This window comes from Cyprinodon variegatus, unplaced genomic scaffold (assembly GCF_000732505.1).
Source record: "Cyprinodon variegatus isolate N-32 unplaced genomic scaffold, C_variegatus-1.0 Scaffold1626, whole genome shotgun sequence".
Lineage (NCBI taxonomy): Eukaryota > Metazoa > Chordata > Actinopteri > Cyprinodontiformes > Cyprinodontidae > Cyprinodon > Cyprinodon variegatus.
Genome location: NW_015152079.1, coordinates 62,608 through 88,132, shown reverse-complemented (window position 1 = coordinate 88,132; position 25,525 = coordinate 62,608). Strand labels below are relative to the sequence as shown.

The 25,525-nt window shown below is 45.6% G+C and overlaps 2 protein-coding genes across 7 annotated transcripts in view; both read left to right on the top strand.

Annotated features, from left to right (window-relative positions):
* Positions 1 to 15,410, top strand: part of LOC107104135 (CD99 antigen-like protein 2) — an 18,853-nt gene extending 3,443 nt beyond the window's left edge. The window contains exons 2-14 of one of the 5 annotated variants that reach the window (XM_015404059.1): positions 330 to 359; positions 446 to 505; positions 2,430 to 2,468; positions 2,560 to 2,604; positions 2,692 to 2,730; positions 2,829 to 2,873; positions 2,961 to 2,993; positions 4,697 to 4,744; positions 4,911 to 4,988; positions 6,404 to 6,436; positions 6,832 to 6,852; positions 12,576 to 12,740; positions 13,609 to 15,410. In XM_015404059.1, the coding sequence (XP_015259545.1) occupies positions 330 to 359; positions 446 to 505; positions 2,430 to 2,468; positions 2,560 to 2,604; positions 2,692 to 2,730; positions 2,829 to 2,873; positions 2,961 to 2,993; positions 4,697 to 4,744; positions 4,911 to 4,988; positions 6,404 to 6,436; positions 6,832 to 6,852; positions 12,576 to 12,740; positions 13,609 to 13,637 (665 nt within the window). In that variant the 3' untranslated portion in view covers positions 13,638 to 15,410. Of the gene's footprint in view, positions 1 to 329; positions 360 to 445; positions 506 to 2,429; positions 2,469 to 2,559; positions 2,605 to 2,691; positions 2,731 to 2,828; positions 2,874 to 2,960; positions 2,994 to 4,696; positions 4,745 to 4,910; positions 4,989 to 6,403; positions 6,437 to 6,831; positions 6,853 to 9,496; positions 10,174 to 12,572; positions 12,741 to 13,608 lie in introns of those variants that run through there. The other 4 variants (XM_015404058.1, XM_015404060.1, XM_015404062.1 and 1 more) reach the window with 4 other exon arrangements.
* A 1,414-nt stretch (positions 15,411 to 16,824) lies between these two features.
* LOC107104134 (glycogenin-1-like) overlaps positions 16,825 to 25,525 on the top strand; it is an 11,044-nt gene continuing 2,343 nt past the window's right edge. Inside the window, exons 1-8 of one of the 2 annotated variants that reach the window (XM_015404056.1) lie at positions 16,825 to 17,258; positions 17,568 to 17,706; positions 18,535 to 18,709; positions 21,259 to 21,421; positions 21,661 to 21,787; positions 21,866 to 22,046; positions 22,125 to 22,244; positions 24,052 to 24,414. In XM_015404056.1, the coding sequence (XP_015259542.1) occupies positions 17,252 to 17,258; positions 17,568 to 17,706; positions 18,535 to 18,709; positions 21,259 to 21,421; positions 21,661 to 21,787; positions 21,866 to 22,046; positions 22,125 to 22,244; positions 24,052 to 24,414 (1,275 nt within the window). In that variant the 5' untranslated portion in view covers positions 16,825 to 17,251. The remainder of the gene's footprint in view (positions 17,259 to 17,567; positions 17,707 to 18,534; positions 18,710 to 21,258; positions 21,422 to 21,660; positions 21,788 to 21,865; positions 22,047 to 22,124; positions 22,245 to 24,051; positions 24,415 to 25,525) is intronic. The other variant, XM_015404057.1, reaches the window with a different exon arrangement.

Here is a 25,525-nt window from a genome sequence, read left to right as displayed (position 1 = left end):
AGGTGGCCAGTGAATTGGCCAGTGGGGTGGCCAGTGAGGTGGCCAGTGAGGTGGCTAGGGCATTGCACAGTTTGACCGTGGCCACACCCTGGTGGCGACAGGTTTTCATACTCTCTAAACATTTTGTTATGATGTCATGCCATTGTCCGAGACTCTTGATGCCCTTCTACCAAACCATTAGGAAGCTAATAGATAATATGAATGAATTCTCAATAACAAACCTCTGTATTAATATGCTGACGTTCAGCAGATGTGTTTTCTGTCACTGGTTCTGTAGGTAGAACCGCTCCTTCCACTGCCCGGACTCTAACTATGTCTTTTTCCTGCAGGGTTTAACCTGGAAGATGCTCTGTTCGATGGTGAGAGATTCACTCCAGCTGATAACAGCATTTGTCTGAATTAAATCTCAAGCACAGAGTCCTCTCACTCCTTCTCTTTGGTTTAGATCCCACCCCGGCACCCCCCAAAAAGCAGCCGGTAACACCGAAGAGGCCTGGAAGTGATGGTTTGTATCAAAACACACACCTTCATCTGGTTTTCCTGATCATGGCCCATTTTGGGGAAGTTCCTTTTTTCCTGGAGGAACTATGAGGTGCTGCCAATGATGCAGCTTGGTCACAGGAACCAGTAACTCAGCAGTTCTGCCTGGGATCTGCACTGGGAGGACAGGGTTTGCTTAGAGGCTTTCCTTTAGAGTCCAAATCAGAGAGGTTTAAGCCCTCCTTGATGGTGTCAGCCGCTGGTATGGATGATGCTGGGTATGAACCTGAAGTCTTCTGAGGGTAGATCTCCTCCGGCTGCAGGAGCTACAGAGTAGAAACAACTGAGAAGCACTGGGGGGAAGTGAGACATCTAGAAACCACAAAACAAACCAGCCTCACTCCTCTGCACAGCGTGGCACAGATGTTGTCACGCAATGGTTTCCATGCCTCCCTTTTCATAAATGAAACAGTTTCCTGTAGCTGCAGAGCGTGGAGAGCTTGCTGTCTGATGATCTCTGATAGAAAGCAAAACCACTGGGGAAACGCTGAAATGCTCTCACCACTGGTTAGCGAATATTCTCCCTTAAGACATGAATATCAAGAATCAAGAATAATCTCCTCACTGGAAACGGGGACCTTGGAAATAACTAACAAAGCCGACAGACAGGACTCTAACAGAAGGCAAGCAATCAATGATCTGGCCCAGATAGCTGGAACTGAGCCCAATATAAAGGAGAACGAGCAGGTGGATGAGATGAGTGACAATTAGGAGGTGGACAGAGTTAAGCAGGTGAAAGGTATGAATAATTACGGTGAGCTATCAGGGCAGATCATGACAGGCAGAGCTGAGACACAAACAGCTATGTTGGCAGGTATCAAATAATCAACTATGCCCCTATCTCCAAAACAAACGTCCACCACTAGAGCTTGGTTCTCCAACTTTATCCCTATTTAAGCCTCTTAATAACAAGCGCTGGTGAAGATTCTCAGTCATCCAGGTCATAGTCATTCCAAAAAAGTAAAAAAACAAAAAACAACAGGACTTTGTTTCTAAGCTTAAAAACTTTTTTGGACAAAGAAGACAGGTGGTTTGAGAGGGGTATGAAGGAAGCCATTTTTGTTAAGAAAGAAAAAACAACATTAAACAAAGAGGGGTGGACTCAGATTTCAGGTTTCTGGTATTACAGCATAACAAAGAAACCAAACAACCCATATTCCAAAGGGGTGGACCCTTTCGTCAGGTTCGATTTGCCTGTTTCTAAACCAAAACCAGGCTTCGTTTGGTCCACTCTTTAAAGCCCCAAACTCAACGCCACTTCTCATATTTTGATTTGAAAAAGCATCCTGGATGGGAAGCAAAATGTCTTCAAACTTAATAACCAGCATTATAATAACTCAAGCAGCAGCCATCAGGATGAACATGTATGCAGCACGGGGTCCCTTAGCCACTGCCTGTCCCGTTTCCAGGACAGGCAGTCGGGTGATGCTAAGGTCCATGGTCCCCCTCACCCTCCTGCAGTTTTTATTTCTAAAATCCCTGGCGGCTCCATGTCTCCACCCAGGGGCTGTTCTGGTTTCGTACCTTATCCTTACAGCTGATTATCACCTTTGAACCAATCTGAATGACCTGGTCGAATGGTGTGGAGTTAGGAAGCCGAGACAGAGGCATTTCTTGCAAGAAAAAAGCTTCAAATTTATTTAAAGTCCTCAGAGGGAGAGATAGGGCTCTTACTGAGGCAACCCACCCCCTGCATAAAGAACTTTCTCACACTTGAACATTTGCAGGAAAAACAACTCGAGTTCATCAAGGCCGTTCACTGTTCGGTTAATATATATCTTCAACAAGTTCTGGCGACACTTGTAGGATGGAGTCATATTCCTCTGCTCCAAACTGGGAGCTATAGTTGACCTGTGGGTAGTTAGCTGATCCGGTGTTTTCTGCTGCAGGTGGCTTTGGACTAGATTTGGGGGACGCTTTGGGACCAGGTAGGACGGAACTCACAACCAGTTCATCATCTTCACTTCATCCTCAGCTTTACCGCATACTCCCATTATAACATTTGTTTTGTTTCTGCAGATCCAACACCTAAAAAACCCCAAAAGCCAAGTTCTGGCGACACTGGTAGGACGGAGTCATATTCCTCTGCTCCAAACTGGGAGCTATAGTTGACCTGTGGGTAGTTAGCTGATCAGGTGTTTTCTGCTGCAGGTGGCTTTGGACTAGATTTGGAGGACGCTTTGGGACCAGGTAGGACGGAACTCACAACCAGTTCATCATCTTCACTTCATCCTCAGCTTTACTGCATCAATGATACTCCCATTGTAACATTTGTTTTGTTTCTGCAGATCCAACACCTAAAAAACCCCGAAAGCCAAGTTCTGGAGACACTGGTAGGTCGGAGTCCTTTCCTCCGGTCGAGACTGGGAGACATTTTGACCTGTGGATAGCTAGCTGACCATGTGTGCTTTCTACTGCAGGTGGCTTTGATTTGGAGGATGCTTTGGGACCAGGTAGGACGGAAACCACCCAGAAGATAAAAGTATTAATTCCTGCATGTCATCCTGGTTGAAGGTGTTGAGAGTAACCATGTTGGTGGTTCTGTTTGAAACATAGCTTTGGTTGAAGGAGAGCCATTTTTGTCAAACAGATTAAGTCCACGATTGGTTCCCTTCAGGTTTTCCTTTGGATGCGGAGTAGACATCATTGTTTGTCTTGGAGATTACAAGTCTGAATAAAAGTTGCACTTTTGCTAAAAGTGCTAAACTGACGAGTATGAATCTAGCACCTCTGATGAAGCTGTTACACTCCTTACCAGTAGGTGGCAGTAATGCAGCCGAATATTGTTCACCAACTGCCATTGAAACGAGGGGAACTGGAGAACTCTATTCAGGGTAGGAAAGGACGTCCGAACTGCGGGGCCAAGTCCATTGACCCTTTACCGTACAGTTCTCATTAGAGGGCGGGCACATGTGTTAATGGCCCGTGGTCAAATTGAGACTACAGCCTTTGAGAAAAGAACTACAAAAAAATCCCCAATATAGAGAACATCTTAAGATCTTGGTTGCAAAATATGAATCCAAAGATATGAAGTTATGAGCAACAAATGGTGGATTGTTGTTGACCTCCTGTCAAGCAAAGCATTGCAGGTGACCCTGTAGCTCTGGACATGAGTGGTCCCTATCCTAACCATAGTGGGGTCTGCTCACTACCTATCAGCACTCATCACGGCATTGACCTGTTGATGCTTCTACCGCCGTCACTCAGGTGTCTTTGCTGAGGCATTTGGAGCCTTTTCCATCCTCTTCTTGCCCTTTAATGGAGGTTGGTGAACAGCGTTCAGGTGCGCTACCGCCATTATCTGGTAAGATATGTTAGCACTCTATCAGTCGTGTATGGTCTTAATTTGTGTTTGTACTTCTGGAAAGTTGCATCTCTCATGTTTATAATTTCAAAACTCACCAATGAAAACCTGATGTCATGTGTTTTAATGACATAACTTATTAACTTACGGTTACAATTTCACAAACCTATACAAACATTGCTACTGTCATTCATCTTGGGCTGTACACAGAGACACCAGTGAGTTAGCGATCTAGATACTGGCCCAGTTCTGTCTACTGTTTGGGCTTGTGAAGATGTCTGACCATGGCAGAGAACCGGTATGGGCTCATCTTTTTGATGACCTGGTTTTGGTGTGCAGAAGTTCTGGTCCAAACAAAGCTCTACATAGAAACAGGTCCTCCACTTTCTCTACTTTCTACCACATCCCAAACATCTAAAGATTCCTCTGTTTGTAAACTGCATTAAACCTGTCTCCCAGTCTCACTGGTTCTGTTGGTCTGTCTTAAACTGGATCAGACTCAGTTAGGTTCTAGTTCTATTAAGGTTGGTCAAACTGTTTTAAAACTCTCTAGGCTGATTTAATTAGCTTTTATTCAGTAGGAGGGCATATATCTGCTCGCCAGAGTCTTGAGTAGTCCAGAAATAGTTGCGGACAATAGTTGTCCCAATGTAGTCCAATGAAAGACATTGAAACGTTTTCAACGTCTTTCCAACAATCTGAAAATTACAGCTTTTTACCTTTCACTTTCCAAGCAAACGTAGACGTTTCTTGGACGTAAATCATTTTGAATCAATTCTTGCTCAGTGGGATTCATGAATGGATAAAAAGCTTTCTCTGATACTGATGAAGGGTCTGGTCCTGTGTTTGCAGATCCCGCTCCAGAACCGAAGAAACCTGCAGATAAACCTAGGAGCGGAGGTGAGTGAGCAGATGGTCTGGTTGTCGACCTTCTAGCAGACATTTTTGCTCAAATCCAACAAAGCAAAGACCAAAGCACCACTCAGGAAGAAGCATGCTGATGTGGGAGGCCCAACCAGAGGCTGTGATGGACACTGAAGTTCTCTGTGTCACTGATGTCTTCCAGGAGGAGGAACCTTCAGTGACAACGACCTGTTTGACGTCAGCAATGGAGACTACAAGCCCGACGAAGGACGCTCTGGAGGTGAGACCCCTTTCTGACTCAGATCTGAGTGTTGCTGCACAGCGGTTTGAGCATATCTGCAGTCGAAGGACCAGTAGCTGCTGGTTCTGGTCATCAGTAGCTAGTCCTGTGGCCCTCCTGGTGGTTCCCTGTTAAGGGCTGGTTATCCTTTAGTAGCAGTCTGTGGTTTGTCGCAGGTATAACGCAGATATGTTTGATCTATGCCCAATATTGAAGCGTGGTCTGCGCTATGTTAATCCACGCCCCAACACATGACGGGGCTAGCCCACCCTGTTGTGTTGGTTTGACGAGCTTGTTCGCCATCTGCGTGTTGCACACCAACAGACTAAAAACTAGCATCCTGCACAATGTCTGGGATAGTGTCCGCTGTGTGGCAGGCATTGTGGACGACTCTACGGCCAGAGTTTCTGCCAGGTACCAAACAGGAAATATGCATAGTTAGAGCGGATGTAGAATTGACCAATCAGAGGCCTCCTGTCTGCAGCACTGTCTGCGGTCAACTACAATTTTGGGGAGGTGAAACAGAGTGTCTGCTGAAGGGGGGGGGGGACATATCTGCGTTAACAGCGACACACACGTTTCTGAACATAAACCAGGCTTTACTGGGAACCACCTGGTCCAGTTCTGGCCTTCTGTCCATTCCTGTAGCTTGTTGTTAACATGGACTAAACTTCCCCTCCTCTGGTTTTCCCAACTTGGAGGACTTGGTTGTTTTTCCACCAAGGAAACAGCGGAGAGGGGGGGGGATGGACTACAGAACTTTTATGGAAATGAAAACCAGATGTCTGTTTGGCTTTTTATCCTGTGTTGGAAATTTTTTAAAGTAGTTCCATTCCTACTTGAACAGACCAACCAGAGGTAAATAAGAATCTAAAATGACCCTAAATAAACATAGGGTCGGCTTATCGGACTGCTGTGCCACAAATAATCATGCTGGGGGTCAGAGCTTGCTGTAAAGTAAATATCTACTCTCTCTACCTGCTCACCCAGGAGGAGAGAGTCCTGTAAAGTATTACCACACCCACTGAGTCCATGTTAGGGGAGGATCCACGGTTTCCTTTTGATTTCATAGCTTCATTCATTGGAATAAGTTTGGGTCGGACGGAAGCAGGAGGAATTCCCCCTGAGGAAAACCCAGATTGGTAATTTGACACTCCGGCAGCAGAGCTCAGCGTTTTCACCCTACATTCCAGTTCTCCCAGAGTCCCCTCCCCCGCCAGACTGCAGCACAGCCTCTGGGCTCCTTCTGTCCCAGACAAGCAGTGGGAGGGGCTTTTTTCCTTTCTTAGCAAACTTAGATTTCCTAAAAGAAGATGTGAAACAGCTCTGCTCACAGTTTATTTGTTGCTCCTCCAAGTCTGCATCATTTGGAAGCTAAAACTCTCTAACCTGACTTCTTCTTCTTCTGCATGCAGGCCGTGCAAAGGACACCAGCTATGATAATCAAGGTAAGTTCCCGTGCCTTTGATAAGTTGACCCTTGACCCTGTCTACATAAAGTTCCATTTCTACATATCAAATTGCTCTAAAGAAAGGCGTTTAATACAAGTTTCAGCCTTAGGACTACATGCTAGCTTTCAGCTAGAACTACAGGGATACAAAAGTGCTTGTAAATTGATGCCCTTCAAACGCTCAGCATTAGAAGTGAACCATGCTGTGCAGAAGTGCCTTTAAAAGCATGATCTTATTCTAATGCCTGGTCTCATTGTTTCCCAAAAGGTCTGGGCTAACAGGACTGCCACTTTCATGGCTTTTATGTTGAACCAATCTTATCTAACATGAATCACTGAAGCAATTTATGGGTTAAGCGAAGCTGACTGACCTCTTTTCTGCTGTTTTTACAGGTGGAAATGATCAAGCTCAAGGTAAATCATCTCTTCTATGATATGTTCCTTTAAACTACCCATTAGAGTAGGAAGCAGTGGCTGCAAAGAGAAAGTCATTGTTCAATGGTGATCCTCTTATATAGGATGTCTAATCCTGAGACAGTGAGTTAAACTGGAGCTAAGACTGGCTTGACCAGCAGACTTAGAACAGGACAGAGAGCATCAAAATCTGGGGACCTGCAGGTCTGCATGGAGCTGAGGGAGGGAATCTGGGAGTCCAAGACTCGTCCTTCTGCACAAACACCAGGAGCAGGCGACACAGAGTCAGTTCAAGTGACCCCAGCAATACAAGCGGGACCCTCCCAGACACTCTGTCCCTCAACCATTATGGCTGACCCACTACCTAGTGGGAGCCACCCTGCAGCACAGAGACACCAGGAAGGCTGCTGGTCCTGGATGGCCCCAGAGAAAGGATCCTCGGTAACCTCTAAACTCAGCTGACATTCCAGCCAACAGCCATCTTTCCTTTAATTTTTTACCTCTCCGTTGTTCCTCCATGCCTAAAGACATCTTAAATAACTGTAGAGGTAGCAGTCGTACCCACTCTCCCTCCATCCCTGACAACCTGGAGAAGGTCAACACCTACAGCAAGAGTCTTTCTTTGGACTTCAGCTCTACGTTTATCTTGTTATCTCCTATAATAGAGACCACCTGGATGGTCCAGTTAACATCAGCCCCCATCCTGGACATGGGTGCACCTCAGGGATGTGTTCTCCGTACGTACCTTTCATTTTTGAAAGGTGCATTTTTGAAATTTACTCAGAGCTAATACCCCTCTCAGACCTCCAACACCATGGTCAGGTTCATTGATGACTCTATGGGTGTTCTGATCTCTGGTGGTGAACAGTTGGCCTGCAGACAGGAGATCCAGTACCTCACACTATGGAGTCAGAAACCAGAAACCTCAGTGAGAGAGGAGCTTATTCTGGACTTCAGGAAACCTAGGTGCATCCAGCCCTAGAAACCCAGAGAGGTTTAGAGAGTCCAGAACTGGAGGGTTCCTAAGTGTCTCCATGTCGGCTGACCTCCTCTGGAACACATCATCATCTCACACCAGGAGAACCGGAAGAACCTGCAGCAGAACCCTTTACTTGATCCAAGCCCTCCACTCTGTCAGCCTTTATACCTGCAGACGCCAACAGAAAGTCAGAACCATTTCTACAGACTCCACATTCTGTTCCCTCCACTTCTAGGTAGAAAAAAGCTTCCAGACATTAAACAACAACTGCAGCCTGCTAGCAAACAGAACAGTGCAGTCATTCACCTTCTGAACACCAGCTAGAAAAAGGCCTTATAGCTGCCAACCTCTGGCTGCTGTGGTAGAGACACAGCTATTAAACAAACAGTGACAGATTTTTTTTTATTCTCTTTTATTCTGTCTTATTAGAGACCAACACAAACTAGAACAGAAGTGGGACAGAATGGTTTCAATATATAAATGTCTGTCATGAAGATGTAATTAGTCCCCCTCATAGTGACACCCTTCGTAGAGAACTCAATACGGTTGGAGGACTGACAAGAACTCCTGTTTGTAGTTCCAAACTGGACTTCCATACCCCCTACTGAAGCACAGGGGTGGCAGCATCATTGAGGGGTTGACAAATACTTTCACTTCGATCTTAAACACCCAACCATTCTCCCTGCTTGTAACCTTTAGGGGAAGCTGCTGCCTATCCCCAGCAGTTTAAGGGGGGTGAGAGGGTGTAGATCCTGGACAGGTGGGCTGCCCATCATAGGTCAACACGAGCACGACCATACTCAGCTTCAGTCTGTGGGCAAAGCTGGAAACAAGTCTCAGGTTTAGGTCTAAATCTCTGTGGGCTTAAACTGTGTAACACTTCACAATGAGTTCACTCAATTCCAATTCTAGTTAAGCCACTAAAGGTTGCTGCAGATTGTTTGGAGGGGTGTGAATACTTCCCGCTTGTGAGCAAACATCTCCCAGGGAGTCAGTCTGCTAACGGACCTGACAGGCCGCTGTTGCTAGGGGAGTCCTGTCTGTATGTGAGCCTAGATCAGCCAGCTGTTCCTCCTAAAATTCTGGTGCCCCTCCCTCAATAGCGTTGACTTGAGAAAGACAGTCAGTTGGAGAAGGAAGAGGTTTTAACTACAGAACTGAGGTCCAGGTGTGGTCACGGGTTCCTTCCTCAGACTTCCTAAGGAATGTTGACTGAACAAATGAGACCCAGACTGTCCCAAATCTTGATCCTGTCCACGTACCCACTGTAGAAGCTGGTTCTTGGGATAGGTCCGATCCGTGCGTCGTCATGGTGATCAGAGTGTGCAGGGGTGCTCCTCCTTCCTGCCTTTGTGTGTTTGAATTCTATGTGGGCTCAGTGAAAGGTCCCCTCTGGACCAAGAGCCATTTTCTGTTTCCTGTTCAGAGGAGGCTTCTGTTTCCCTCCTTGGCCCAACTTCATCATACCTCCACTCGAAGCACTGCCGTCGGTCATTGTCTGACTAAAACACAGGGACTGTGAGCGGGAGCTGTGCTGAGTCATAGCATTCCCCGGGGATGGCGTTGCGTGAGGGCCATTCTGATGCAAGCCGTCCTGTGGATCATGCTGTCAGCTCTGGTTTGGTTTCTCTGGCTAAAACCCTGCTTCGATGTGTGTCGTTGCAGATCCAGACCTTCTGTGGGGCCAAATCCTGAAGATGCTAAATTCTAACATGCCAGAGGAGTTCTTTATGTGGATGTCGAACTTAAAGCAAGTTCTAGGCCCTCTGCTAGAGAAGGCCAAGGAGCTGTTGCAGGCTCTGCCATGAGCTCTTAGTTGGACCCGTGTTGTAGGCCAACAGAACCATCCCTGCTCTTTGGCTTTTTGATGCCCCTGCAGGGTTAAAAAGTGCTGACCTGTCTCCAATGGGCATTGCTTTACTGAAACCAGGAGGTGGCTGCTTGGTGTAAAATATTTTCCTTTGGTTGGAACTCTGTTGTATTGGGGACTTGCTAAGACTTATTGAGACTCAGTGGGAGTTATTAAGACTATCTTAGACGGTTTTTTGGGACTTGCTCAGACTTACTGGAGTTTTGGGGTCTAAATGGGACTAACTTGGTATTTTTGGGACTTGCTAAGCCTTACTGAGACACTGTAGGGCTAACTGGGATTATCTTAGGTAGGGTTTTTTTGGGACTTGCTAAGCCTTACTGAGATTTTCTGGGTCTTGCTGGGACTAACTAAGATGTTTTTTTTTACTTGATCGGACTTACTGAGACTTTGTGGGGGTTACTAGGACTAAGGCCTTTGTTGGGACTTGCTCAGACTTACTGGGATTTTCTGGGTCTTACTGGAACCGAATAAGATGTTTGTTTTTTTTGGGACTTGATTAGACTTACTGGAACATTTGGGGTCTTAGTGGGACTAAGTTGGTCTTTTTGGGACTTGCTGAAATTTACTGGGACTTTCTGGGACTTATTGGGATTCATTAGGACTTACTGATACTCATGGTCCTTTTCCACCGGCTCTACAGCACCATACCGTTTTTTTCTCTTTTTTTAGTACGCACTGTTGGATTTTTGGCCCTACTCTAATCCTGACCCTACCTATTGCTGAGGACAGCTGAGAAAACTTGCTGCTGGTACGGAATAATGTAAACGTATGAAGCTTGGAGGGGTGGATTAGAGTCACACCAACTTTAGTCGCTGTAAAAGCAGCAATACTGGGACTTACTGGGACGGGTCTGCTTTATTGACTCCATCACATTTTTCTATCTCTACTTTCAGGATATAAATCTTATAAAATTGTTTGAAGTCAGACTTTTTTATGGTTTTATTGTTGCCATGTTTTAACCTGTAAATAAAAATAATGAAATAAAAATCTTTTTTTGTCATATGTAGCTATGGACCTATCAGGTTCCAGTTCTAAATCTCCACTTCCTGATAAGTTGATTTAAGCCAATCCTGATGTTTTTAGGAACCAGATGATGTGTTACAGGGTGTTATAGGCTGGATGGGCTCCACCGGCCTCCCCGGGGTTGGTGTGTTGTGCAGCTAGCTGCACCGGGAACCTTTAGCTGGTTCCAGGTGGTCCTACTGCTGATCAATCCGAACGTAGGCACATGATGATGCTAACGCCGTCGCCTCTGCCTGCGCCGGGACTGTAACCCAACAATGCTGGGTAATTTAATGGATTCAGTTTGCTGATGATATATCTTATTCCTGAACTTCTTTGCTCCGCGATCCTCCACTCACCTGGATTTCACACATATTCCGGTTGGATCACATTCCAAAGGCTAACGCTCGAGGGTTTAGAGTGACAGATCGACACGGTGAAGCAGAAGGAAGGTTCGGATACGCCTTCCTTTAGCCTTCCGAGCTAACCATTCTGAGGGACCTCTGTCGTCGCTTCTCCTGCTAGAAGGTGGACCTCCCCCAAAGGTTTCCCTCCAGGATTCCCCCCTTCAGCTCAATCCTGTCCGATCCGCTTTGTATCCCTCCTCATGCTGCTGCCACCACCATGCTCAACCCTTAACCTGAACCAGAGCCTCCTCCCTGAGCCATCTGAGGGGTTCTCGGTCTCCACGATGAGGGTTTTCTTTGATGTTCTGGACTCTGGTGACTGAATAGGGGACAGCAGATTGGCGGGGGAGGATCTTACCGCCGACTGTTGCGGCTGGAATGGGTAGAGCCGGGAAAGACCCTTCGGCAAATCTCTGGATAGAGCAGAGGAGAGGAGTTTCTGTTCTGGCTAGGTTGCCATGGTAGCAGAGACAGACTTCCTATTTGCTGTGAGGAGGCACGCCCAGGGTTTTCACCTGGTTCTGCAGGAATCAGAACCTGAGCGGGTTTCTTTTTTTTAACAGTGTCCTGTCTGGCGATGTGGCAATAAGAATAATTGTCTTGATGCCAAAAAGAGCCCAACAGATTTTAGTTTCACAAGTGTAGCAGTATGGATATTGCCATATTGCTCCACTTGTTTCATGCATATAAATTGCTTTATTCTAATTATGCAGGGAGTTTTACAGTTTATATGGACACTGCAATGGAAGTAGAACAGAAGAGGAAAAAAAGAAGAAGAAAAAGAAAAAAAAGAGAAAAGATGAAAGAAAGAGATGATAGAAAGGAGACAATGACAAAACATTTTCAGTCTGCTTCATCACCTGTAACGAGATGTAAAAAGAACAGCAAAACCGAAAGACACGGTACGAGACATACAATAAAGCAACACCTTGAAACTATCGCTGAAGTAGTACCACCCAGTCTGACATGCACTCTATGTTACCTATGTCTATCAGAACCTGAGCGGGTTTCTGTGTGTGTGTGGGAAATCTGTAGAGCACATGCTTTGAGTTCCTCGGCAGTAAGTCACGCTGCAGGCAGGCATCCAGCTCATCTCTCATGTGGAGGCAACTCCCTTTTTAGCACAGAGCCTCGTCACAAGACCCGCGGGGCCTCAGGGCGGGCCGGCACACCAGCCAGGGCCCGTCCTCGCCCAGCTTTAATGTCTGTGCAGCCCGCCCTGCCAGCTTTTAGATCCAATGCCTTTAGAAAGGCCCCTGGTGGATAACAGCAGTCCCTGCACCATTAAACCGGTCCACAGATGGTCGGCTCTCAAACCAAACATTATTCTATCAATTCAGTTCCTCGATGAAACCGACACAGGTGAACAAAGAAGGTTTCATCTTAATCCAAAATGCATAAATCTAACTTCCATGCGATCATAACTGAACGGCCGTTTTGTTTTTGTCCCTTTTTGCAGCAGGTTCTGGTCAAATAGCCGGAATCATCAGCGCCGTAGGAGTTGCTTTGTTGGGAGCGGCGTCCAGCTACTTCGCCTACCAGAAGAAGAAGCTGTGCTTCAAGCTGCAGGGAGGCGCTGATCCGGAGAGCGGGAAGGGTCCCCAGGGCGGGCGCTCCGACAACCAGGGTGAGTGGCCTTGAATTCCCACACCCTGGGAGGCTGTGAACGCATCGTTAGACCGACCCATTGATCATTGGATTCATTTACAGCATCAGCCTTTGGTTCTATGGGCATTAGATGATAAACTAAACATTTATATTCCTGATAATCCAGGATTATGTCCAAACCTACTTTGATAATTATGTTTTAAGGAAACAAATCTACTCCAGGAAGACTGACGGTTCTGGTTTGGACTATTGGGCAGTCCGGATGTCGGTTACAGTGAAGGGAGCCAGCAGCTGGCTAATCGGACCCAGGATGCTGGATCAGAACCAGATCCTCAGAGCGTCGGATTATGACGCCCGGTAGAACAAGTCCATGGATTATTTTCATGTCTCCTCCTGCCTGTCTGAGTCATCGTTCCCTTTATCCTCGTCCCGCCCTGAAACTTCCCAGGAAGAACGTCATCCGACATGCTCAGCCAATCAGAACAAACATTTGGGAACATGTGACCCCATTGTGGTCCAGAGCTCGTTAACCAGATTTTTTACGAGTTTCACCTCCATCCATACAGAAGGGAGCCAGTCAGAGATTGTTTTCAAAGGTCCCTCTGAGCGGGACGTCCTGATGGAAGACATTAAATAGTCATAAATGTCCAATCCTGACCTTTGGTGGACCAAAGTCCTGCTGCAGACGGGTCGGTCCTGTATGCCGGGCAGTTTTTGGACCTCCTGGTTCTGGGTGAATGTCTGTCACAGCTCTTAATAGTTCCAGGGAAACAGAAACCCGTCCAAACCAAATGCTTTGAAAGCCTGACACCTGCTGGTGAAGCAATGGTACTGCCATGGATCTTCACATCAAGAGTTTTTATTTGTTTGTTTTCTTCTTTTTCCAGTTTTCAGCAACCTGCTCCAGAACAACTAGCAGAACCTGATTGGACTTCTCAGCCGAAAGCCTGAAGACGTCTTTCCTACGGAAAAGGACCACCAGGTCGTGGACCGCCTGCAGACCCGACCGTCTGCCTGCTAATCTTTCTCTCAGCTTCAAGATCCCAACTGAACTGTCTGCAATGATTTCAGGGTTTTTATTTTCATCTCTTCCAGTTTCTGTTTCTCTGTTTTATCCTTTCCATGCCTGTTAAGATGTTGTTTTCCTGTTCCTAAATAATCCAAAGACGAGGGCAGCAGAGGGGCCCTCCTGCCCGATACCCTCGGGGGCCTTTCAGAGGAAAGGAGCTTCTCTGACAGAGCAGCATATGAACTAAAGGAGACGTTTGTAAAAAATATTCTTTTGTTGTCGTTAAAAGCTCGAAGCACTATTAAATGATGGGGGTTTTATAAGGCGGATGTAATTCGCTGGGTGAAGATCCATCCGAAGGAGATTTCATGTAAACTGCTGATTGCCATGGAAACAAGGGCTAAATGAAAATGTGCACAATCTATGTACAGATTTTGTATCTATGAGAGAGTTTAAGATGTTCTATACCTGCAAAGAGAACACCTAGAGGCGGCCTTTTTTCACTGGCTAGTGTGTTAGCACCCACTTAACTAGCTGCTAGCATTTTAACTCCAAGTTAACTGACTTCTAACATGTTAGCTCCCAGCCAGGCGCTAGCATGATAGCTCCCAGTTATCTATGAGCTAACATGTTAGCTCTTTTTAAAGCTAGCTGCTAAGATGTTGGTTCCCAGCTAGCTAGGTGCAAACATTCTAGTTGCCTGTTAACTAGCTACAATGTTGTAGCTGCTAACATGTTAGCTCCTTTATAAGCTAGCTGCTAACATGTTAGTTCTAAGCTTGCAAGGTGCTTACATTGTTGCTATCTATTAGATAGCTCAAAACATTGTAGCTGCAATGTTAGCTCCCAGCTACCTAACTGCTAACATGTCAGCTCCCACATAGGCACTAACATGCTAGCTCCCAGTTATCTAGGGGCTAACATGTTAGCTCCTATTTTGAGCTAGCTGCTAACATGATAGTTCCCAGCGAACTAGGTGCCAACATTCTAGCTGCCTATTAGATAGCTAAAAACATTGTAGCTGCCATGTTAGCTCCCACTTAGCTAGCTGCTGACATGTTAGCTCCCAACTAGGTGGTAACATGATAGCTCCCAGTTATCTAGGGGCTAAGGTGTTAGCTCCTTTTTGATTAAGTTGCTAAAATAATAGCTCCCACCTAGCTAGGTGCTAACATTCTAGCTGCCTGTGGGATATAGCTAAAAACATTTTAGCTGCTAATATGTTAGCTCGCAGCTATGTAACACTTTATCTGTAATAAACAGATAAGCCTAAAATCATAGATTTTTTTGCTTTTTTAGCTAAATATTTGAATCACATCTAACGACATAAAACAAGCAGATTGTTCTTTAAAAGCATACCTTTGTTGTTTTTTTCACGGCTACATTTCTGTTCGCATGGTGCCGTCAGTGCCTTCAATATAAGTGCTTCAGCCGGTTTGTTTACAGTGGAACCCTCTGAGGTTCTGCTCCTCGGATGAATGTTTCCTGTTTCACTCGGTCGTCTCTGCTGTAAATAATCCACTCTGTTAGATCTATGTCTATGCTTTGTTTCTTTTCCAGCTCCAATGATCCTAGTTCGAAGTGTATGTTTTGAAGTTATTGTGTATTACATGAGTTTTGTCTGTCAGTTGATTTCTGGTGTTTACGTGTTTTTAGTAAAGTGTCGTTGTACACCTCGTGGCTGTTGTGTAACTCTGTCTCTATAAAAAAACAAACCCCAGCTCTGCTGGATCGGCTCTAAATCAGACGACCCCCCAGGAAGGTGTGAATTTCAGCCACTCTTGCTCAGCTGGGTCAAACTATAGACCTAAATTCAACAGATTTATACGATATTTGAAATGTAAACGTCCATCTCCGCAGCTCTTCTGGACATTTATCCTTCAAAATAATGGAAACTTACCGTCTGAGCTAAATTTAATTTCTCTGGCTTCACACCAACAGCTGTCATCAAGCAGAAAACATGTGGCCCAGTTTGTTGAAGGTCTGTAGAGTAAGCTCTATTTATAATCGTGCCATTCAGTCAAAGACTGATCTTCAGAGAAAGGTCAGAGCAACAAAACTAGCTTTCATATCAGAGGGATGCTAACACATTACAGCTAGCAAAGCTTCCCCAGCAGACATGGAGGGATCCTCTACTTCCCTATTCAAACTCTACAGGAAGCTCAACTTGATCGTAAACTTCATCAAAATCACTGGAAAGCATGAAACCACCTCGAATCAAGAGTTACACAAGTTAGCTTCTGAAGCTCTTAGTTATTAAACCCAAACACATAGGTGTGGAGATTTGCATGACTCACAAACAGAACAGCGAAGAAACATGGATTGTTGTTTAACTCAGAGAGGGAGGTGGGCCGATACGTCCTGTTGGGACATTCCTTCCTGTTAAATCCAGAATAGAATTTAAAATCCTCCTTCTCACATATAAAGCCTTAAATGGCTAAGCTCCATCTGATATCAGAGATCTGATTGTTCCTGATGTTCCTAACAGAGCATGTTCTGAGCATCCTGACTGCTTCATTCTATCTCTATAGTTCTGCTGCTATAGGCTTAAAATGCTGGAGGACATAGGGACCCCTTTTCCTCATTCTCCTTCATTCAATCTCTATAGTTTTGCTGCTATAGGCTTAGATCTCTTGAGTTTTTCCTTTCCACTGTCGCTAGAAGCATGCTTAGTGTGAGGGATTGCTGAAGAGTCAATGAGTCGATGCAATCAGCTGGTTTTCCTTAGATAGAAAACTTTGAATCAATCTGACTGGATGATCTGGTTGAACTGATCTATAAGGTGACCTGACATGATGTGAATTGGAGCTATAGAAATAAACTGAACAGAATTGAATTCAAAGGATTTTAGGAAATCGGTCCTATAAGCCAGGTGGGCTCCTATGCTAAAGTAGCGTCCTGCTTCCTTCCTCACTGCAGCTCTATTCAGACAGCTCTGTCCATGGAGACCACTGATGGTCTTCAGGTTTGGCTAAATCAGGTCTTTACTGTCAGTCTGACTGAGCGCTGGTTGCTTTTAAAGAATGATCAGCAGAGGTTTCGCTCTCTGTCACAAATCAAAAAGTTTCAGCGGAGTATGGCAACAGGAAATGGAAAGGTTACAGAGGTGCAAATACTTTTTGGCGAAGCAGCTTTAGACTGAGGCTGGTGCCTGGCCATGGCTACAGGTTATTTGCTGCTGACTGATGTGGAAAGTGAAAATCAACACTCCTGTGGGGTTATCAGCCGAGCAGAAGATTGCTCTGTTGCACAACCCTTCGTTGCTTAGCCCCTTTCCTGCTGGTTGAATGACCAGTTGGACAAAAACATCAGAGGGTAGAAGCTGCAGGCCCCCAGCCTCATGCTTTACTCCACACCTCCACGCGCGCCGAGCTGCCACTCTACTCAAGGCTTCCACATCTACGCTGGTGCTCCTTTCTGCTACACGAGTCCGAGTCTGCCGCTCCGGAGCCGTGCTATGCCCCCCGCCTCCGCTCTGGACTAGTAAACCTGTAGGACTTGGTGCTGCCTAAAGAGAGAAAATGTCAGGTAGGATCCTCAGTTTCTTTAAAAGTTTCACACCTTTTTTGATTCAGCGTGTTTGAGAAGAACAGATTAGAGATAAAATGAGTAACAGCATGCCGTAGAGAGTGCTTTGAAATGAGAGCTATTTCAGCTTCTATTCAGAAAAGGGGAGCCAGTGAAATCTAACACTGTCCTCACACGGAGGTTACGTGCCTCGCTGTCATGCTGCGGGCCGGGATTATGGAGCCAGCTGTTAGGATTTGAGGATAAGAAGCGTTCCGTAGGTGAACCCGATGGGAGCTTTAAGGCCTGGTCTGTCCTCTCTGCCTGCAGCTGGCGAGGCCTTCGTCACGCTCGCCGCCTCAGACTCCTACTGCCAGGGAGCCACGGTGGTGGCCACCAGCCTGCGGCGGCACGCAACCACTCGCCGCATCGTCGCCATGGTCACGCCAAACATCTCTGAGCAGTCCAGGTGAGAGCCGTTTCTGCGTCACGTGGAGCTGCGATCAACATTTTGCTCCAGTTTTACTGGCTTTCTGCTGAATACGAAGAAAAAACTACTGGGCGCCATTAAAAAAAAAAATAAGGAGCAATATTTATGGTTATTTAACACGTTTTAAGAGAACATAAGGGAGTTATTTTATTCCAAGTCATTTTTTAACTATGACTTTCATTCATTTATAAAAATCTTACTTGGTTAACTCCAAACTAAATATTTAGTTTGAAATGAAATATTTAATTTGTTAAATAAATATTTAGCTCCAAACTAAATATTCAGCTAGCTTGGCGCTAGCTGAATATTTAGCGAATATGCAAATTCCCTTGCCGACAGCAGAAGTGAACTATCAAAGTAAAAGCCTGGGAATTTCTATATTTAAGTGAATTTCCATATTCGCTAAATATTAAGCTAGCTTGGTGCTAGCTTAATATTTAGTTTGTTAAATAAATATTTATTTTGGAGCTAAATATTTATTCAACAAACTAAATATTTATTGAAGTAATTTAAAGTAAGATTTTTATAAATGAAGAAATGACAGTGAAAAAAAAACAAAAAAAAACAGGCTAAATAATCATAAATATTGCTCCTAATTTTTGACCCATAAAAAAAATAACCTGACTTTAACCGGAGAAAAAAAAAAAAGATTCAATGCACCTTTTTGTTGATTTGGTCCTTGGCTCCGATTGGTCGATTCTCCAGTCTCAGGTTTAATTGGGAGCTTCCCTTGATCTTAAACAGATGTGATCATTGCTGCAGCCTTAGAAAGTCGCCTAACCGACTCGGTGACCTCCTTCTGACCAGGAAAGGCCTGGAGGACGTCTTTGATGAGGTCATCACGGTGGAGGCGATGAACAGCGAGGACCCGCTCCATCTGGCCATGCTGGGACGTCCTGAGCTCGGCGTCACCTTCACCAAGATCCACTGCTGGAATCTGACTCAGTTCAGCAAATGTGTCTTCCTGGATGCCGACACGCTGGTTAGTTTACTACCGACTCAGTCCCACTGGTGGGAAACTGGTTTTTAGACAACCAGGGATCTGTTTCACAAAGCGAGTTTCATCAACCTGTATCTGTTGCCTTGGTAACATCCTCCGCCGCTAATAACGACCATTTATTGAGACGATACCAGCCGAGGTGCAGCTGCAAACAGACAGTATTTACTGTGCAAAAGAGACTGAATCTATATGAGGAGGAACCCATGAGATGATGAACAGGTTCCAATTATTAGAACTAAGTTTTTATTGTTCGTCTTCACCTGCTGCCAGAAGATTTTATCTAAATAGATCCATTTATCTACTACATTACAAGAAATAAACCCATAATGTTATTGTGATCACTACAGGATATGGCAAGCCGCTTTAATATGTGTTAATATCTATTAGTTTGACTGAATATGTATTCCTGAAAAAACATTTTCTTTGCCTAAATGACCATTAAAACAAAATGTCACTCAACATCTAGAATAAACATTCTGGATGTCTAGAAATTTATTTCAGATCTCCATCCTAATATCACTGGTCAGCATTTGTATTATTTTGACACTAAAGAATCATGAATACATTTCCAGTAAAGCTGATAAATGTGTAAACATTTCTAGATTTATAAAACTTAATTCCTACTAGCATAATTTTGTTTTTTATTTTTTTAAATTCAGTTTCTCCTTCAAAATGTATTTTAGAAAATCTATTATTACAGTCCAGTCTAGCAGTGTGATTTTGATGAGGAAGAATCTTGTTTTAGTGATCTACATATAGAACAATAAAGCGGAGAGTGCTTTAAATAAATGTAGAATCAGCCTGCCATAGGTGACTTATGCGTTAACTCGAGCAGCAATCTTCTCCTTCTTCCTCTCCTTTGCAGCTGTTTCTGTTTCTCTGCTTTTTAAACACATTCTCCATTTTATTTTTTATTTCTTCATTAGAATCTCCAGTTCCAGTGGGGTGAAATAGCCACTTCCTGTTGCCTGTTGTCATGGTGACTCATCCATTCAGGGCTCCACTGATAATGGCTTTTCATACTTGTTACGCACGTTCTTAACTCTAAGTGGACCTAGTTAAAATGGATTGAACTAATTGATAGCAGCCGAAGTTTAACTGGAGTTCTCGGCTTTAGGCTAGATCAATTTAGAGTTGAGGATTAGAGTCTGAGTTTGTTAAACCTACTTCTAGAAACGGACCACAGATCAGACCAAGAGTGTAAGTGTTGGTCAAATGGAAGTGGTTTTTGTCCCATGTCTGCAGGAGAACCAGACGTAGTAGTGAAGACCCCATGAGTCTCTGACAGCCCCTTAGATTGAGGAGGCGCACCGAGGAAAGTCTGGTTCTCTGATCCACGTGTGCTTTGTGGATCTAGAAAAGACTTATGACTGTTTGGTGTGGGAGGCCTTCGGACGATGGGGTACCTGATGATCTTTAGGACCATCACGTCCCTCTATACCTTAAACAAGTTCATCATCATGAAGTCTTTCTGCAGGTTAAACTCCATCGGTTTATTCTCTTGCCACCCAATCCCCTCTGGTAGGGACCTATCACTCTAGGTCCCAGCATGCCTTCCAACCCCAAGGTCACACCAAAGGCGATAAAACGATGACAACAGGCTACCGTCTTTCTCTTTTGCAGCTGTCAACGCTCCAGACAGGATCTAACATATACCCCTTTCCCAGTCGGGGAAAAACCAGTTTAAGCCAGAACAATGGGATTTTAGTGACGGTTGGAACGGTTAACTGACACTTGTCGACCCGGGTCAAACGACTCGAAAATTGCCTCGGCTCTGATCGGCATGCTGTGGGAACACCACTGAGCGCAACGTACGGACATCAACACACTGTGCCAGTCGCTCCTAACAAGCAGAAACAACTCTGTTTACTTTCGATAAACCTGGACTAAGCCCTGGCTTCCTTCCATGTTTCTCTCCATTGTTTACATCCCTGAGTTCTGTCACTCATGTGACATCATCAACACTAACCCAGCGTGATGATCTTACACTGCCAGCGAGGGGTTAGACCAGCTTTATTATTCAAATGCTGATTGTTAGCAGGTCGACCAATGTTTATTTTCATTCATTTCATCAATAGCTGGAGTCAACATTTTCAGTAACAAACTGATTAAATTCCTCATAAATACTCAAAATCTTTTTGGTTTGACTTGGTTACTAAATAAATCATTGCATTCAGTTTTCTATGGAGAACAGAGCAGGGGTCCTAAGAGACATTTTCTAAATCTATTAGACAGTTTTTCAAAACTCAGGGAAAGTAAATGTTGTTCAAGTTTACAAAGGAAAACCACCACTTTATAATATTTAGATATATTTATAAATTACGTATCGTTGTCGGGATGTGACAGTAGACCCATCAGAGTTGAGTTCCTCCTCAACCATCTGTATTAAAAGTCACATAAAAAAGCTTTATGGATTTTTCTGAACATGTCTTCTATGAGAACCAAGTGGAACCAATGCCAGTTCCTGATCCATACTTGACTCTGCGCGTCGAAGCAGACTCTGATGCTGACAGAGTCCCCGTTCTTCTCAGGTCCTGTCTAACGTAGACGAGTTGTTCCAGAGGGACGAGCTGTCCGCTGCTCCTGACCCTGGATGGCCCGACTGCTTCAACTCGGGCGTGTTTGTCTTCAGGCCATCCAGGAAGACCTACGAAAGCCTCCTGGATCATGCCCTGCACCATGGAAGCTTTGACGGTAAGTCCGAGTCCTCTAGCCACCCGTGCTTCTGCTCCTTCAGAAGAGATCGAATAAGAAACCACTTTAAGGCTGAAGGTAGTAGATAGCTCAGACCAGTCCAGGATGTTTCCTGTAACTCGTAGCATGTCGGTTCTAAAAGGTCAAGCTCTTTGGCTTTAATAGCATTGATTAAATCTGCGTTGTTACAGAAAAAAACACAGGATTTTATTGTTTCCTTTCTTCTCTCATGTTGTCAGGAGGAGATCAAGGCCTCTTAAACTCATTCTTCAGCAGCTGGAGCTCCGAAGACATCAGCAAACACCTGCCGTTCCTCTACAACCTGTGTGCTAGCTCCTTGTACAGCTACCTCCCCGCCTTCAGGCAGTGAGTCCGTCTGTCAGACCCACTTCTGCGCGGCCGCATGTACGTCATCTGAAAATGTTTGTTAAATGCCGGCTGCAGGTTCGGACACCAGGTCAAGATCGTCCACTTTGCAGGAGCCGTGAAGCCCTGGAGCTCCCAGAGAGAGGACGGTCACTCCCGTGTTCTGGAGCAGTTTGAGTCTTTGTGGTGGAAGGAGCACCACCATCACTCTGCCCCACCAGTGACACCTTCACCCACTCCAAGCAGGCACAGACCAAAGGTAAGGCGGGGTGAAAGCAGGCCTGCACACCGAGGACTGCTCAGAAACTCTCACAGTATTTTTCACTTTCTCTTCAAGCAGGTCCAAGAACAAGGGGTCCAGATGCCGTTCACAGTCAACCTGGACACCTCCAGTTCCCTGCTCGCACATTTTTCTACATCTGACGACAGTTTGCACTCACAGCCTGAAGAACTCACGGTAAGACAGAGTTCTGACCCCTGACTTAAGAACTCCCAAATCCCTGTGTGAGATAGATTAACCAAGGGGAGGGGTGCATCCAGATTAGATGGTGGTTTATCATTGAGCAGTCATTCAAAAATCGCATTAGCCGTCAGAGCTCCAGCACATTCAGCCAACCTTTCCTAACAGAGCAGATGAAACGCTCTGGTTCCATATCAGCTGACAGAGAAAAACCCAATCAGAGCAGTGGAAGCTCAACCTTCTGGAAGTGTCAGAGATACACCAATATAATGACCAGATTTTTGCAGCCATTTTACACATCGCACTAGCACGATTCCTCTCCTCCTATCGGCGGTTCACGATACTGCAGCTCTCAAGGCGGGAATTACGCAAACAAAAATGGACGTGATCAAAACATTCAGGAACTTATGTTTGTTTATCTTGCTGATATTTCGTCCTTTGCGGAATGCCATGTGAAGAAGGCATTCCTCTTTGTCTTGGCATCATCCCAGGTCGCACCATGCTTTTTTAATGCCATTTACTGTTAATAGGCTGAGAAGAAATTGGTGTTACTAAGCCAGACACGTCGGAAAACCCGTAAAATGAGTCAGCTGATGGTCAGGAGGTGTCATGCGCTCTTTGTTATCAGAGAACCCAGCCAGAACTGAACCGTGGCAAGTCCTACTGTTAAACTACTACTAGATGTAGTGCGGTTGTGTCTGGTACTGTCCAGTTCAGTTGCATTCCTTTTACACTTAACAGTTACCTTGGTTACAGTGCTCGGACCATTCTCTGCACGGTTTCAAAAGTGTAGTGGAAATGGGGTATAAGTGGAGCTGGTGAAGATTCTCAATCATCCAGGTCATAGTCATTCCAAAAAAGTTAAAAAAAAACAATCCACTGGACAATGACTGAAATGTTTACATTTTGGACAAAGACAAATACGAAGCAGCGATAGAGGTGATCCCTTCCTGCTATCATCGCAGCCCCAACCCCTTTACAGGGGAACAGAAGACCTCGCCTATTCAGCCAGGCCAATAATGCCCTTTATCGACCCCCCTTAAGAGACATAGACAGGTATGGGGCATTGCAGGCTAACAAAGAAGCCAAACGACCCCCATTCCAAAGGGGGGGACCCGTTCATCCGTTTCTATTTGCATGTTTTCTAAACCAAAACAAGGCTTTGATGGGCTGCTGGATAAAACCTGGAACTAAACGCTATTTCTAACATTTTGAATGATCATTTAGCACTCTGTCTTATTCAACCTTTTTGCTCAATGAAAATTAACCCAACATGCTGAAAAGAAGCGCGACTTTGGCTGTAGGCTGTAGGTGCAGAGAGAGATCATAGAACCGTTACGGTCAGAATCTTCCAGGCCTAGAACCAGAGACCCTCTGCCTGCACCTAGAAGTCCAGTCCATGGGAGTTATGAACGGAAGGGGTGGAAACATTGGTGTTATTTCCCTCCAGCTCCATGAGACAGGCGGTATTACGCTAAACCCTCCACTGATTAGGAAGGTCTGCACCCCTTATCTGTCGGTCCAGTCCTCCTGGACTGGACCTTATTAGCAGAGCAGCTCATATTGGAATACATCATGGTAATTATGATGGCTGCTTATTAGGGAGACCCAATGGCTGCTACTAGTTCCAGTAAATCAGACTCTGCTCGGCTGCACCACCTGGAGGCAAAAATACCAAACTTCTCTCACATTTCCACTCAACACTCTGGTTTAGAAGAGTGGAACCAGTCTGTGGACAAACCGATGTGTCCTTTGACTGCTGACCCACAGTAACATGACTGTAACATGACTGCCATGTCTAAAGTCTCCCCACAGAGACAGCTGCCCCCCACAGAAGGAGTCCAGTGTCCGGGAGGAGAAGTCCCCACACCTGGAGAAGGAATCAGCAGTCCCAAACGAGAAGACAGCAGTCCTGGAAGAGAGGACGACATTCCGGGAAGAGAAGACGCCATTCCCGGAAGAGAATATGACATTCCCGGAAGAGAAGACGGCATTTCCGGAAGAAAAGACAACACTCCCGGAAGAGAAGTCCCCAGTCCTGGAAAAGGAGTCAGTGGTCCCGGAGAAGAAGTTCCAAAAACCAGAGCCAGTAGCAAGCGCTGATTTGCCATCAGGAGCTGTTGGGGTGAAGGACAGCGGCGTCGCCACGTACCGTGATGATGAGCCGGTAGGAAAACTTGTTTCCTTTCCATCTTTCTCTATTGAACTCACCTGGAGATGGACAGGTCAGACCAGAGGGACAGAATCAGAACCAGAGGGACAGGTCAGATCAGAGGGACAGAACCCAAACAAGAGGGACAGGTCAGACCAGAGGGACAGAATCAGAACCAGGGGGACAGAATCAGAACCAGAGGGACAGGTCAGACCAGAGGGACAGAACCATAGGGACAGGTCAGACGAGGGACAGGTAAGACCAGAGGGAAAGAATCTGAACCAGAGGGACAGGTCAGACCAGAGGGACAGAACCATAGGGACAGGTCAGATGAGGGAAAGGTAAGACCAGAGGGACAGAATCAGAACCAGGGGACACGTCAGACCTAGAGGGACAGGTCAGACAAGAGGGACAGAATCAGAACCAGGGGACAGGTCAGATCAGAGGGACAGGTCAGACAAGAAAGACAGGTCAGAATCAAAGGGACAGAATCAAAACCAGAGGGACAAACCCAAAGGGAAAGGTCAGACCAGAGGGACAGAACCCGAACAAGAGGGACAGGTCAAACCAGAATGACAGAATCAGAACCTTGGGGACAGGTCAGACCAGAGGGACAGAATCAGACCAGAGAGACAGAATCAGGACCAGAGGGACAGAATCNAACCAGAATGACAGAATCAGAACCTTGGGGACAGGTCAGACCAGAGGGACAGAATCAGACCAGAGAGACAGAATCAGGACCAGAGGGACAGAATCAGAACCAGGAGGACAGGTCAGACAGAGGGACTGGTCAGACCAGAGGGTCAAACCAGAGGGACAGAATCAGAACCAGGGGGACAGGTCAGACTAGAGGGACAGAACCAGAACCAGAGGGACAGAATTAGAACCAGAATGACAGAATCAGAACCTTGGGGACAGGTCAGACCAGAGGGACAGAATCAGACAAGAGAGACAGAATCAGGACCAGAGGGACAGAATCTGAACCAGGAGGACAGGTCAGACCAGAGGGTCAAACCAGAGGGACAGAATCAGAACCAGGGGGACAGGTCAGACTAGAGGGAGAGAACCAGAACCAGAGGGACAGAATCAGAACCAGAGGGACAGAACCAGAGGAGCAGGTCACACC